Source organism: Sitophilus oryzae, unplaced genomic scaffold (assembly GCF_002938485.1).
Source record: "Sitophilus oryzae breed Bouriz unplaced genomic scaffold, Soryzae_2.0 scaffold_1430_pilon_pilon, whole genome shotgun sequence".
NCBI classification, from domain to species: domain Eukaryota; kingdom Metazoa; phylum Arthropoda; class Insecta; order Coleoptera; family Curculionidae; genus Sitophilus; species Sitophilus oryzae.
This window is the reverse complement of record NW_022146094.1, coordinates 1,079,936-1,096,977: the sequence shown is the minus strand read 5'-3', so window position 1 is coordinate 1,096,977 and position 17,042 is coordinate 1,079,936. Positions and strand designations below refer to the sequence as shown.

Genomic DNA, 17,042 nt, shown 5'->3' with positions numbered 1-17,042 from the left:
TGACCCACCATTTGTGACGATCAACACACTGAGGAAAGCTATAGGAACTACAATCAAGGCCAGGCAGCAAGAGACGTGACAACACCACTAGACTGAAGATTGCGCTACAGCTCGAGGACTGTGGCCAGTGATAGATAGCAAATAGGCCAAACAACTACTAGAGCACAAAAAGAACCTAGTGCGCATAATTGTAGGTGTAGTCACTGGAAACTGTCCCACGGGGGGTAAATCTCGTGAGATGGAAGAGTTCCAACGACGATTACTGCAGAGAATGCGGAGAGGAAGAAGAAACCATAGAGCACCTGCTGTGCAACTATCCGGCACTGGAATACCGACGCTTTAAAACTTTAGGGCAAGGTTTTTTGGAGGGACTAGAGGAAGCAGCAGAAGCCAGCATCAGCGACAATATCGCAATGGACCCAAGGCATCCGAGTGAAAGATCAAACTAGAGTTGCCTAACCTTACCTAACCTAAACCATTACGTCATAAAGAAGTGTGTATCTGAGTTAATTTAATTATGATAAAAACACAAATTTTAAAACTATATAATACTTTCATTTTTTGTAAGCTTCCTACTAAAAATTCTTTCAGTTTTACTGAAACATTTTTATCCCATTTTTTCGAGTACACTTTTAAAACTACGAAAGCGACCTGAACTTAGAGTTTCAACTCGAAAAGAGATATTTTTCCGGCAAATCTAAATATCGAGCCCGAACGTAGTTTTAAATTTATTGCCGGCCTTCTAAAATTTAAAAGTACACTTTAAAACTATCAAACTTTACGAGTACGGGAAATAATTCATAGTGCGACGTTTTTCGGATGCTGCGGATGTTAAATTGATTTGTTACGAGTTTCTATTTTCGGCTGCGACTGCTTATTTTGCTTGTGTGGTTTGTTTTTTGTTCGGAAAACCACGAAGACTTGACGTTATTGCTTTTGAAGGGAAATAAAAAATCCGTTCTCTAAAAACGTCATTAATATTATTCTTTTCAACGCCTGTTTTCCGTGCCTGAAATAAAGTGTTCTCAAATAGTTGCATTTAAATATTTTAAATAGTTTTCTTCTTTGTTCTTTGTATTTTTTTGCTTCCGACGACGGAAAGAGATAAACTTTCCGAAACGTTAAGCATTTTTTGTCCGTTAGGCAAATTTGTTTATTGGTAGACCACTGCTTACAATTAGTCTCCGTTGGATTATCGCCCAGCTGTGTTTACAAAAAATAACTATTTTATTTTGTAGATTTTCTTGCAATGGCGAAATACCCAAATAGATTTTTTTAGAGAGATGAATTCGCCACATAGATATAGACATTTTTTATATGTCTATGATTTAATTATTTTTATATCTAATACTCTTACTAAAAATATGATGACCGTATTATTATACAGGATGTCCCAATATTTTAATTTAAAATTTAAATAACTTTAATGGAAGGAAAACGATTATTTCCTTGCATTAAATTTGCACATGAAATTAAGAACAACGACATATTACCATTTCTAGATGTATTAGTTATTAGAAATACTAATAATTGCCTGGAATTTGATATCTATAGAAAAAATACCACTACACGCAGATATATTCCTAATGAATCATATCATAGTATTGAACATAAAATGGCTACTTTAAATTTCTTAGTTCATAGGTTACTTAATTTTCCACTTTCCAACGAAAGATATGAAATAGAAAGAGATTATATTAGAAATGTAGCTGAGTGTAATAGATATTCTCCTTCACTAGTTGATAAAATAATTAGAAAACGTAGGTATAGGTTAATGATTATTTCTGAAAATTCGACTTTTCAAGTGGAGAAAGATACGTCAAGATATTTTTCAATACCGTTTGATAGACAGTTACCCCGTGGTCTAAAAGGAATTTCAATGTCAATTATAAACTTGTGTATAGTGCTAATAATAAATTACAACAATTATTAGGTAATCCAAAGGATAAAACACCTCTACTGGAAAGGTCGGGTATTTATGAAATTTCTTGTAAAAATTGTAATCAGAAATATGTTGGGCAAACTAGAAGATCAATATTAACTAGATTTAAAGAACATTTAACTCAGATAAGATATGGTAGACCGGATAAATCTTGCGTTGCCGAACATATTGTTGATAAAGAACATTGTATAGATCTTAATAATTTAAAATTAATTAAACAAGTCTCAAATTCCAGGCAATTAGATGCATATGAAAGCATCAGAATTAATAAATGTAAAGATAGTATGAACAGAGACAACGGTCCAATTCCTTCAAGTTCTTTGTTCCTACTACTCTAGTGGCGGAAATTTAACTGTTACGCTCGGTGGGCTCTGACTCGGTTGGCTAGATCTTGCCACGCCCACTCGGTGCCCACTGAGCGAGTATATAAACGCTCAACTTGTAGATTGTATTTTAGTTTATAATCATCTGCTGATGATGCTAACATGGTTAGCAAAACGCGCGTCCAGTATAAAAGTAAAAAGTGTTTTGGTGTATTGTGGTGATTTAGTGTTTTTGTTTTTATTTTACTGTGTAACACCAAAGGTTCCAACCCTCAACTGTAATAATTCTCAAAATTTTTTTATTTTAAATGGTTTTTTCTTTGTTCTTTGTATTTTTTTGCTTCCTACATTTTTTATATGTCTATGGTTTAATTACTTTCAAATCTAATATCTATCTTACTAAAAATATGTTAACCGTATTATTATACACGATGTCCCAATATTTTGTGGAAATAGAACTAATACGTATTTGTTCTATGTCCAAGAAATATTGGAACTCCCTGTATATTTTGTAGGTCAGTTTTGGAAAAAAAATCTTCAATTTTTTTTCTCAAAAACGAAGCTAAGTATGTGATGCTTTTTTAAAGAGAGAAAAAATGTATTAAATACTATGTCCACGGAATTTTGGGACATCCTGTATATGTCAAATACAATAATAGAGGTAAACTTAATACTAAATATAAAATAAAATTTTGGATAAATATTAATGATTCGAATGGTATCAATGATGTAATCCCATGCTTAGGACATGCTACTGGTCAAAACAAACATCCCTTAATCTGTGGATTAATAATATTTGAGGGTACCATTAATATATTTCCAAAAATAAAATGAAACGGTAAATCCTGGCATTAACCTTTTCAAAAACGAATTTGCATATTATTCTAATCTGGCGATTAGAAACTCGATCAATTTTGGGAAGGGAAGACAGAGAGAATCACAAAAAAGACAAACGGGTGATTCTAATCTAAGTGTGTCTTTTAATGTCCTGTATACTATTTCCTCTTAGTCGTACACTCTGAGTAAAAAGAAAATTGAAATAACGTGTCTATGTAAAACTAAACATATTTTTTTAAATTCATTACATCCATTTTTAAGACACTCTGTATACATAAAGCATTATTGATTTTTAAAATATTTATACACAACCTAGAGAGAGAGAGAGGGAAATCGGACAATGAGCAGAGACGATAGGTGTTAGGTAATAGATCCTAGACTACCGTTCAAGACGCGTTGATGTTATTTTGGTTTCTAAGTTTTGGTTATTGTGACAAAGAATGTTATTAAAGGTAAAGCAAATGTTTCCTTATTATTTAACTAGTATTACCTAATGCATATTTTCTATTTTTCTGTTTAAATATTATAAAAAAAGATTTTTCTTATTTATTTGATCTGACAATAGTATTATATAACATATGTATATATTTAATATATTCGAGATATGCTGTGAATAATTTCTAGTAAAATTAAATCTAAAAGCAGTCGTTTACTGTACATTTGTGCCGAGGTTTTTGGTACAGTATGACAATAAGAGCCTTCTTGAGTATACCAACATTTGACTGGACGAATATCTTCAAGTTAGCAGTCAAAACCAAAAAATAGTATAACTCATAGTCATATAATATATTAAAAAATATAATATTGCTTCTGTCGAGCGTGTATATCAGTTATCGTGTAGTATTCATTTACACGAAGTAACATTTTTAAGAGAATCGCCCAACTGGGGCTTCTCTAAATTCGTAATTAATGAACGTTTTAATTACCTATCGATAATTCGAGTACGGCAAATCACTCTAAGTGCCATTTTGAGCCATTTTTATAAGATGAGAATAGTCATTTGTCTCAAAAGGTTTAATTACTTCGTCTTTTCTTTTAATTGTACTAAAGTCTTTACTGTTTTATAATTAATTTGAATTATTTGCTGAAAATCATTTCAAGATATTCTTTTGTGTTTGAACGTAGCACAAAAATAATTTAATACTATGTATCTTAATTAAGTTTTCTTTTGTTTGTTTATATCCTTTTTTTATAATTCTCCAAACAAATGAAATAATAAATTATACTCTAACTTTGACTCGAAATTATTTTTATACAGAATTTTTATACAGGGTGTCCCAGAAATAAGTGCAAGTATTTTAACTGGTAGTAGAGTTCGACCCCAGAAACACGCGTATGGTTTTTTTTCGCAAAAAAAAATTGAAAATTCCAAATTTTTTGGAATTTTTTTTAGTTTTTAGTTAAAAAAAATAATTTCTTGATAATATGGCAACATGGGTATTAGATTAAATTTACAAGAAAGAAAATCCAGAAAAGATCCAGTGGTTCTCAAAATTTTAGCAAAAAATCATTTTTTTTTGGAAATCTTCAAAATAAAATAACTCCGTTATTTTGGACTTATTTGAAAAACGATAAAGAGAAAATATGTTTCTTAACCCTTTACCTTATACGTGCACTTATTTCTGGGACACCCTGTATATCTAAAAGATTAGAAAATGTTTTAGGTTATATTAATAATTTTTTAGGCTATATTATTAATAATTAATTTTGTTTCTTTTATTTTGTTGCAGTTTATTTTCCGATCTGAGAAACTTATCCGGAACTACGCTACTCAATCTTATATCTACGCTTTTTATGACACAACTCCTCTACGTCATAGGAGTAGGAAGCGTGTTGGTAAGTAGAAAAGTAGTTTTTTTACAGTTTTATATCATTGATTTTATACATATTAATTTTATAAATATGTTCAAATGTAAAGATAGTATGAAGAGTGACAATGGTCCAATTTCTTCCAGTTCTCTGTTCCTATTGCTCTAGTTTCGGCAATTAATTGTTACATTCGCTTGGCTAGTTTTACTCAATGCAAAGAAACGCTAAATTTGTAGATATTAGTTTATTTTTAATCATTTGCTGATGGTGTTAAAATGGTTAGCAAAACGCTCGTCCAGTGTAAAAGTAAAAGTGTTTTGGTCTATGGTGGTGAATTAGTGATTACAGTAAATGCACTTGTAGTACGATAAAAAAACAGCGTCCAAGAAGCTGGGGGAATGACAATCAGTCATAATTTTGTCAAGATTAATCTTTATTATTTACTAAGAAATGAAATAAAACTTGTCAAAAAGCAGCATTAATTATAGAAAAATTGATTGAATATATAGAAAGAAAGATTGAAGTTTTTTAATCTACACAATTTAAAAAAAATATATTTTTTTCTCAATATAAAAATAAATTACAAACTTTTTTAGGCCAACTGGTAAGCGCCATTGAAAAATAAAGAAAAGTACGGGCCAAGTATGACGTCTAGGTCTTGACCTCGCCAAAATTATCATCGATTATTAGTCCTCAGCCATCTGTGACGCCATTTTTTTTGATCGTACGGTATTTTCGAGGCCTAATACTTCTGAAAATATTTGTACTTATTGTAACACAATATATAAATGAAATGACATAAAAACAAATGGTATTGTCCGATCCCCTGATGCAGAATTCAAACAAAAACCACAATCGCTCATTTTTCATAACGAGACAAACAAAGAGATTGGTAAAAGGCCTCTCTATGTGTGTTTTGGGCCTTTGTGGCGAGTTTTGCTTACAAAAAGGGTTGTTAGGCATAAATTATCCCCGGAATGCAACAGAGATACTGTTATACGTCCACATACAGACTGCAAATGCATTTTACGATATGCCACATATTGCGGTCTGCGTTTGCTGCAGCAAGGAAAATGTAATAAAGGTCTACGGAATGAATTTGACCTGTAAAAGATCAGTATATAGTCAGAGAATTATAATTTTAGCCCGTTTTTTTTATTCTTCTATAACTCCAATTTACTAAAACATGTGTTACCACATCGTAACAAAAATATTGTATTTTACTATAATTATTTATACATACATACATACATACTGCCATTACTCGCTGACGATTATTCGACACGCTTTGTTGACTATCCATAGCAGACTGGAGGAAAATATGACAGTTTATAATCAAGAACTGAAATCAGAACAGTACGGGTTTTGCAAGGGATGCTCCACCGTGCAGGCTGTTAAGAGAATTTTGCAGCTCGCTGAGAGCGCAAAGGCTGCTGGATACAGGCACAGGGAGACTTGCCTGATGGTAGCTTTGGACGTGAAAAATGCGTTTAACACGGCCAGGTGGGATATAATTATTGAAGAGCTGGAGAGAAGAATACAGAAATATTTACTCAACATCATAAAGAGTTATTTCTCCAAACGGGTGGTTCTTACTGGCAGTGGTTACAGTAAGATAGTCAGTATGGGAGTTCCACAGGGGTCAGTTTTAGGACTTTTTTTGTGGAACGTCATGTATGATCCGGTCCTCGCTATCGATCAACCCAGTGGCGTCTATACGATAGCCTTTGCGGATGACTTAGCCATTGTGTCTATAGGTAAAGCCAAGAGACTTGCAACGGTAGCCGCTGAAAATATAAGGCAGTGGATAGAAAGTAGAAGGCTGGAGCTGGCTCCTGAAAAGACCTGTGTTTGCAGACTGACCGGCAGAGCAAAACTGGTAGGGGCTTTGGAGGTCAACATTCTGGGAGTTATTATGATAATGATTATGATGACTGTAATTACGATTTAGTTAAAATAAATTTAATAATGTGTTAAGTATTAATATGTATTAATGAACCCTAATAATTCATTCACAGTTATTTTTCTTAACTGTTCTATTTTTCTAATAATATTATAACAACCAAGACGGCAAAATTTTGGTTATTAGTTTCTTAAATTAATTTTCTTCTTTATATTTTTTATAGCACAATTATGTTAGAAATTATAATCAAAAAGTCCGCATTTTACTACTCTATCGTAAAGGCGTACTTAGAAACAGTCTGTGACCATTAAAGCTGAGAAATTCGACCTCGGAGATACTAAAACGAACGTAAAATCGTCGTTGGGAAACGTAGCAATGCTCAGAATTAAAATCCAATTTTTTTAAATAATTTAACAAATATCTACTTCTTTTTAACCATTTTTATTTAACTTTTTTAGTCACTACATTTGATACAAAAATGCAGTTTATTTTATGTTTTTGTTTAGTTATTTCAAAAGATACTTTTTTTTCAAACGTCACAATATCCATGTATTCATGCATGGTGGGCGGAAAAGCCACCATAAAAGCTCTCTAGGGTGGGGATCCTTGACAGTTCTGTTTGACGGTTCATTTGACACATTTGAAGTTGATTTGAAATTTTGTGGATTTGTCAGTCTTTACGGAGCTTATTTTATGTTATTTATTATTTATTCTACTACTGATAGTTGTATAAAGGTAGTAAATCTAGATGGAAATTGTGGCAGAACTTAAATTAACAGTGACACTATCGCGATTTATCGAAAAAGACTCTAAAATAGTTGGTTGTGTAGCGTGCGGTAGATCTCGGCAAAAATCGAGTGAAATAATGGAACAACTTTTCGCTAGTAAGTGCCTATATAATATACATACGTGTAGTAAACCGATCATTTATAAAATTCACTTAAATTAACTAATTATATATTTTTTCTTGCGTTTTTGCTTTTATTTACTACTTGTCAAAGATTAGATGACAAAGAATTTAGATACGTCAATTTGACTTACCTGCTTCAGTAGCGTATCGGATGTTTATGGTTATAAATAATTATTATAACTTATCTATTTTTATTAGAATTTTATATTTTTATAACAATTTTAATAACTACCAACATTTATTCACAACGTAAAATAAAACAACAAATTATTGAGTCTACCCCACGTCTACCCTACATCATAGTTTTACATTTTTTAAATAAAATTAGAACGACACTGATAAGCCGGAATTTAAGTCGGCCATATTTGAGGCCCATCGCGGTGTACCTAAGATTTTTGATATGCTCCTTCCTTAGTCTTCTTATTCAAAGTTAAACTGACATAAAGTGTCAAATTCAACGAGCGTAACCATAGTTTCTCGATATATAATTACATACAAGGTATGACTTTTAAATCCTTTCATATTATTTGGAACGTCTGGAATAGTTTAAAAAATTATTTGTGGCGTTTTGAAAAAAAAATAGTATGTTGTATTCGGAGTTAAAATGACTTTTTGTGCCTCGGCTGCATCATTTTTCCTCCTTATGATGTAATATACTATATTAATATAACGTAGTATCATATTTCTTCTCTTTACTTAATATTTCCTTGACTTTTTTTTATATATTCTTGTAACCATATACGGTGTCTATCGTATTTCTAAATGCGTACGTTTATTTAGATAAGATAATTGAACTGTCATCTGGATAGATATTGACATGTTTATTTAGGCAAAAGAAAATATTTTTATACAGAAATTGAGAAAAAAATCAGACTCTAAAAGAACTATTTTAAGAAAGTGTGCAAACAAAGCTAAAACACATATTAAATTATTAAGAATTTGCTGGTACGTAGAGTAGAAAGGTTCAACTAGTTTTTTTCTTAGAAATAAAGGTGATTCATAACTAGGCAAGTTATGAAAGAGAGTAAAATCGAAAAAAAAGTTTATAATAATATAGTGTCTAATGTTGTATAGATAATGAATGGTACGGAACCCTTGACCAATTTTTTATACATATTAAAACAAAAACATTTAAAATTCTTCAGAATAAAACACTCTACAAGCAAGTTTTTACAACTAAACAAATATTGTATTTTTTATGGGTTACTTTAGAACCTTCTCTCGTCCCCTGTTAATTACAAATTGTTTTTAAACTTGTCACTGGGACCCTTTCTCTGAATAACTCGCGTGTTTTCCACCAGTTTCTCATTAAATTGGTTTAATTATCGGAAGTGGTCGAAAGCCTTTTAGCGATATGGGTCTCGGGATTAAATTCTCGGTCTATTTTTAGCTTTGAATAAAAAGACTAAGGAAAGGAAGGACTATAACGATATCCATGTATTCATGTATTAGAGACGGAATAGACACCATAAACCCCCATTTTTGACCGTTCTTTTTGACTTTGTTTAAGAGAGTGATAACATAAAACAAAAGCAACAATTAACTGACTCTACCCTACATTATATTTTAACAGATAAAATTAGAACTGCAGTGATAAACCGGAAATAAAGTCAGCCATTATTATGAAGTACTACCATACGATCGAAAAAAAATCGGCGTCAAAGACGGCTGGAGCGTTTTAATTGATAATAATTTGGGCGAGGTGAAGATTTAGAAGTTTATTTACTTGGCCCGTACCCTTCTCCAATTTTTAAGGGCGCTTATTACGCTGTGCTGTTCAGGGGTCGGGTAAAGCGGGTATATGGCCGAAGGAAATATATATTATATTCTAGAAATCTGCCTAAGGGCTCGAACTCACTGACGACCAGGTCGCAACGACCTGGCCGTCGGCTGGCCGGATGTATTGCGTTCTTAGCTGCGGCCAGATGAACGACCAGTTTCAACAGACTTGTTAAATCTAACGATCTTTTACTTTTTACCAATTAGAAAATATTGTTTCAGAAATGTTAAAATATCCGAGTTAACTAAAAAGCGAAGTTGCTATTTACAACAAACAAAAAGCATTGTGTACGCGCGACCGACAAAAAGGGAGATATTCTGTTTCTTTTTTCTACTGATATGGCGCCCTTATCGACTATAGAAGTAAACACATTAGGGCCATCGTAAAAAAAAGATCGTCAGACACTGGCTCTAAATATAAGCAGGTAGAAAGTTTAGCTTCCAGTTATTTCAATGTTTACAATATAACGAAGAATCTACAACAGTAATTACTTCTATTTTTATGAATGTTTAAGTTACTTTCTTAATTTTTTTTTCAAAATAATGTACCTAGTAGAAATATAGTCTAATGAACCCTGTTTGAAAAACGTTAAATTAAATATATTTAAAATACAGTTGTCCTCCTTGTACATGACTACAATACAACTAAAAAAACTAATTTAATAAAAAAAAACAAGTGGTTGTAGAAAATCTTTAAGTATTATTTTTTTCATTTTTTAACATCGAAACTCAAAGGTATAATAAGAGGTATCATACCAACCATAAATAGAGTAGGTATGTCATATAAAAATGTTATAAGTTTTTACTAGAATCGACCCTTGATAAAAAAAAGGGATTAGATTTAAGTTTACCTTTGATCCAGTCTGTATACTATTTCCTTGGATTTTCTGCACGTGCAAAAACTACACTAAAACACTATATCTTATAGAAAATAAAATGTGTGCCTTGAATTTGAGGGATTTCATCTGAAAAATTATTAATTTGGAAGACACGCGCTTTAAGGCTTGATTAAGGTTTGCAGAGCTTCAGCATTTATCATATAATAGCGAGCAATTTGTTACAAAACTATATAAATTATATATCACTGTAACCACAAAACTTCAGTCTATTTATGTATTGTAACGGAATTTTAAATTATGTCTTTATTTTCGAGAAAATTTAGTCCAAACACAACGAATATTATATATAATATATTGGTCTGTCTGGAAACGTTCTATTCTTTTTAATATTTTTATAATTACTGTTATTTTTTATATCAATTTTTAGTAAATGACATCTATAGATTGACTTTGCCAAAATTATCATCAATTATTCCAGCCATCTTTGGCGCCATTTTTTTTCAATCATACGGTATTTACTACTATTTAAGTGGAAAAAATAAAATAGGTCAAGCCTTAAAATAATATCGACTCTAATAATTAAAACAAAATAACACAATGTAAATAATAAAACCAGCTTTAGTGTAATACGGATTTTACTGACATAAAAATAATGTAAATAATACACTCTATCAGACTGAATCTCGAATAAAATCCGAATATCTTTGTCGATGCGAGCGTCCACTCGCTGATGACGTTGATTGAGGATGCTCAACCTCCCTAATATAGAGCTCGCTGTTTTTGATTCAGTCAATATTTCGAAAAACATCAGTTCCAGATGTTCCTCCTGACAGATTAAACGAGCTGTCCAGTCGATAAACGGCTAGAGATAGCTTTACAGGGTGGCCCAAGTTAGAATTTGCTTGGTTACGAAGGTTTGTTGAAAAGTAGAGTTGAAGAATGGAGAAAAGTTTGGAAGTTTGATTTCGGAAAAGGCCAATATCGACTCTGAAATTCAGCACAGAATTATCAGCGCCTCAAGAGTACTAATACTCCTCCTCCCGGAGGTCCGATCGAGGGGGTATTTTATAGCGATGGGAACTATCGAATGAATTAGACTATCGAATGGTTAATGAATGAATGATTTCAACTATCGAATGGTTTTATTCGAATAAAATCATTCATTCATTTGTAAACTAAAGCATATGTGACAACCTCGCCGTGCGACTAAATGGTTATCGTTGAGCCACGACTATCGAATGCTTTTGATAAATGAAATTTAGTATTCGTTTGGATTTTGTATGCGTCAGTGCATTATTGGTTCTTCAAAATTTTATAACTTCGCCGTATAAATACTGTGCTATTTTTGCGTTTATTAAAATAGTTAAAATACTGAAATAGTAGTTATTTTTTAATTTTATTTATTGACGATTGTGTGCATGTGCAGGTGGTCAAAATTTTTCCGATAATTTGTGTGGTTTTCCGTAGTCCGATCTTTCAATTATTTCATTTTATATGATATATGGTCTATTTTTTAATGGGAAATTTTGAGAAGTAGCAATTTTTAAGAGAGATGAGATGAACTTACAATTAATTTTAAAAATACATATTTGTATTTTAGATGTTTTAATAATACCTATGAATTAGTTGGAACTTAATAATTATATTTAAGTAATGTGGTTAAATAAATGGTTATCGAACTCACTCTATTAAGATTTCTAATTTTTTATTTATATTTTCCTTCCATTACACCGCTTGCTTAGAAAATTAATAAATGTTTATATTTCATGATTTTAAAATTTGTTGTTAATATAACAAATTAGTTCTGTAATTATTATTATTTAATAAACCAACGTTGCCAAAAAAATTAGAGACTATATCATTTTTAAATAGGATCTAATATAAATAATTTTGACATCTAATTTGTTGTTTATATTTTGCTACTACTTAAAAAAAATATTTATATTAAATGATTTTAAATTTTGTTGTTAATAGGTATAAAAAATTATTACTGTTATTATTATTTATTAAACCAGTCTTTGCTTAAAAACATTAAAAATAATTTTCCTACATCCAAAATAACAAGTATTATTGCAGTGTAACAACAGAATATTAATAAAAAAATGCAGAATATATAGACATACTATCCCTAACTAACTAAAGCCAGACAATAATATTCTTTGCTAATATCAACTAATACAAAAATATGGCAACAGCGCCCTTCATAATGTATTTTCTGTGTAAATACTAGCACCTCAATAAAAAAAATAATGTGTCCTTATCTATATATGACTCCGCAAAAAATCAAAGATGCCGGCTTCTTTCATAGCATTGCCACCGACCGCTTTCTCGGAAAAAAACCTACGTCGCCGGGCGACAACTAGAATTATTATAATCGATCCTGACGAATAAATGAATTTCATAAATGAATGAATTTTATAAATGAATGAATTTTATAAATGAATGAATTTTATAAATGAATGAATTTTATAAATGAATGAATTTTATAAATGAATGAATTTTATAAATGAATGAATTTTATAAATGAATGGTTTTTGCTGCCGAATTACTAGAATACAATATTTCAAGGCAGATGACGGATCTATTCGATAATTTTTATTCGAATAGTTTTCAACGAATGTTTTCTTACTAACTATCGAATTATTCGAATGAATTGCAACTATCGAATGTTTCGATAGTATTCATTCGATAGTTCCCACTACTAGTATTTTACCTCCGGACGATGATTTTGTCCTACTCGAATGTTCCATCTTTGATGAGTGTAAGCTGCGTAAAATGGTTAAACTGTGACGGTTACGCTGCCGCACAGTTTGGCTGCAATTGTAGAACGGGATGGCTATGGCACAGTGAGGATTGCGACGATAGTTCCTTTGTGCTACGCTCTCGGCCGGCTAGGAGTAGTTTACTACTCCTCTTCCCCAGAAAGGTGGTAGGTCTGAGGGTTGTATAATGATATACCGCCTATACTCGGTCGTCAGAGCCTCGTTTGTTTAAACATAGTTCACCACGTGAAGGTGAGGTTGACTTTTGGGTAAGTTAGGCTATATGTATTGCTTCAATACCCCTTGCCCTTCGTCAGCGAGTAATGGCAGTATGTATGTTTGTATGTATATCTTTGTATGATAGTCAGAGTAGGGGGACTTTATTTTCTTTATCTAGTTTGATCAGCTTCTCTTGATTGTTTTTTTTTTAAATTGGAACTTTACGGTAAATCTACTGAACTAAAAAATTATAGAAATGATCCAAAATAATTTGTTGTAACATTGACCACCTTGTATACTTCAGACGCGTACGGAGAAGCCCTATAAATAGGAAATAATAAAGCTTATATCCGGATATCTGATGAATTATTTATCAGGGATTGGATAATTCATTCCCCGTTTGGACGCAACCTAAGCTGGCCCAGTTCGTTTTGACGTATATATATATTTGTGCGTATCCGCGTGTATTGTGTAATTGACAGGATAAATTTCCTCGTTGGTTTGGGATTATTGCTTATTGCACTCATCAATTCAAAAGTTAGATTGAAAATTATGGTTTCAATCCAATATCATATTTGAGTAATTAACGTAGAATTAATGAACGTTAATAACCAAAATATTACTGGTGCTATTTGCTATTTAGGTTTAATATGTTAGTACCATGTCCCTAGGGTTTTAGTTATACCCTGCTGGCAACCGAAACCTTGGGTCGGCGTTTAAGAGTATAGGAGTGAATTGCTATGGCAATCTAGTAAGCCGGAGAGGGCAAAAATACGAAGGATTTATTACATAACAACTTAATCTGACGCTAGATTCCATGCGCTTGGGAAAATACTTGCTTCATTCCAGATGAAGCCCATTAAACCTTCCGGTAGTTTCTCTTGTACAGCTAATAAAATATTTCCGAGTTTTATGGAAATTGCCAACTATAAAGGTCTTCCGTTAAACCTTACAACAAACGAGCCAAAGCCTTGTTATTTCCCTGCCAGGTAATGGAAAACTCTCTTCCGCTCCCTGGTCTTCCCTAAATTTAGTGTTTAATGCCCTCGGGAACCAGGAGTCGGGAATAATAAAACCCCGGACACAATAAAAAACGAAATTAAACAATAAAGGTTGCTTCAGACACCTGCTTTGAATGAATAATTGAAAAAGGATTTTTAGAAAAAAATTCACGCACAGCGGAATGTTATTATTTTTCCCACCCCGTGGGTAAGGGTAGCATTTTTTCTGGGGTTTAAATTTTCATATTTTCGTTTATAAACGCTTTACTGCTTTTAATTTCTTGCAGGAAGTAACAGCTTTAATTTAATTATGTTTATATTAAATGGAAATCCGGCAGGAAGGTTTTGGTTTACCTTTTTAGCTTGATTTATAAACGTTGTAACGTCAACGGTTAATTTTTAGAAGAAATACACGAGTTTAATAGTTATTTTTTATACAAAACGATAAAATGGTATTTTATCGACCGAAAAGAATTAATTTCGGGGGACCATAATGAAATTTTATCGTCGTGTATAAAACAACATTTTTTTTTCATAGCAAGTTACGTTTTAAAAAATATTCAGAAATTATTATTTTAAGGAATTTATTACGAGTAGAAAAAATATTGTGTTGGGTTGGCGTTGGTTTCTATGCAATTTGACAAATAAATAAAGCTGTCTCTTTAGTTGTCAGTTTTGAGTCAATATTTTTTAATTCTCTTTCGTGTCGATTTCTGATTGAATTGGAGCCAAAAATGACTCAAAATGAAATAAGTAAATTACCAACAGATATTCAGGCTTAGGCGACAAACGCCATATCCAAACTACCTCCATTTAAATCCCGAATAACTTATATGAAAAGGAATACAACAATTTTCAAAAATGGATGCAATTAATAAACGTGCGAGAAGAAATAAAGTTTTTAACTTATCCCCGCTGTTAAATTATCATTTAATCTACCCTTAAAGTATTATTTTATCTACTATTTTTGATAGATATAAGGCAATTTTAACAGTTGCTATAGAAAAAAAGGTTTTTCGGAAAAATGAAAAATTAAATTTTGATTATTACTAAACGCCATTATTTTCATAATGAGTTTTGTGAGTTTAAAGATTTTTTGTTTCATTTTCACCAAAGATATATCAATAAAAATGACAAAACTTATATAAACATTTTCGTAGAAAAACTTTTTTAAGCGCGATATATACAGTGGTGGCCAAAAGTATGGAAACTTTTTTAATTTGTCATTTATGCTGAGAAATTAAAATAGTACTCTTCATACACACGAAAATCGGCTCTAAGGCAAATTTTTCTTCTCCTTACCTACTTTAATCCTTTTGGTCCTAACTTTTACAGAAACTCGAATCAAACGGTTTCATTTTCACCAAAGATATATCAATAAAAATGACAAAACTTATATAAACATTTTCGTAGAAAAACTTTTTTAAGCGCGATATATACAGTGGTGGCCAAAAGTATGGAAACTTTTTTAATTTGTCATTTATGCTGAGAAATTAAAATATGAAATAAAACGACTTATATAATCGTGACCTACAAATAATTTCCTACAAAACCTAATACATTTAAATAAAAAATTACAGCTATCAAAAAATATATAAAAAATTATGAATATTTTTTTGGTCAAAAGTATGGAAACTTTAGAAGAATGTTTATTAAAATTCAAGATAATATAAAAATTACTAATATTTAGTGGAATATCCCTTTGAATTAATTACTTCTCTACATCTTCGTGGCATCGAATCTATCAATCTCGTACAATCTTTACTGGAAATGGCCGCCCATTCAGTTTTTAGCACATCCCATAATTCATTTTTATTTGAAATAGAATGGCTTCGAATTTTGCTTTCCAAATGGTCCCATAAATTTTCTATGGGGTTAAGATCCGGAGACTGTGAGGGCCAATCCATTAGTGGAACATTATGTTCATTTAACCAATTTTGGACAAACCGAGATTTGTGCTTGGGATCATTGTCTTGCTGGAACGACCATCTGAGTGGCATTTCTTCATCAGCATGAGGCAGCATATTATTCTCCAATATGTCTTTGTACAAAAAACGGTACATTATCCCATCAATTTTAACAAGAGGACCAACACCTGAGCGAGAAAAACACCCCCATACCATTATACTCCCACCCCCATGTTTTACTATGGGCATCTGGTACTTATGGCTGTACCGTGTACCGTTTGGTCTTCGGACATAACGTCTCCCGTCACTACCAAACAGTTGAAACTTGCTTTCGTCGCTAAACAGTACAGTATTCCATTTCTGATAAGACCAGGTGAGATGATCTTGAGCAAATTTAAAGCGGGCCATCCTATTTTTCTTTGATATTAGTGGTTTCTTCACCGCAACTCTTCCAAAAAGTCCCATGTCATCCAATCTTCTTCTCACCGTGCCTGCAGACACCGATATTCCCCTTTCACCCATTTCTCGAGAAATGTCTGTGGATGTTTTTCTTGTATCTCCCATTGATATTCTCTTCATTACTTTCATTGTCCTGTTACACAACTTTCTTGGTCTTCCTGACTTAAAAGCTGTTGAAACGTTCCCTGTTTTATTAAATTTACGAATTATTTTCGAAACGGTGCCTTTTAAAATGTTTAAATTTTTACTTATTTGAATTTGTTTATAACCGCTCTTGTATAATTCAACTATTTTATTTTTTAAATCCGTAGAGAAATATTTAGACTTGGGCATGATGTTTATATTTATCTGA

At 31.8% G+C, this 17,042-nt stretch overlaps 1 protein-coding gene across 1 annotated transcript in view; it reads left to right on the top strand.

Moving 5' to 3' along the window:
• Positions 1–17,042, top strand: part of LOC115876268 (adhesion G protein-coupled receptor E3-like) — a 96,087-nt gene that overhangs the window by 36,725 nt on the left and 42,320 nt on the right. The window contains exon 3 of the mRNA XM_030891978.1: positions 4,833–4,938. Within this exon, the coding sequence (XP_030747838.1) occupies positions 4,833–4,938 (106 nt within the window). The remainder of the gene's footprint in view (positions 1–4,832; positions 4,939–17,042) is intronic.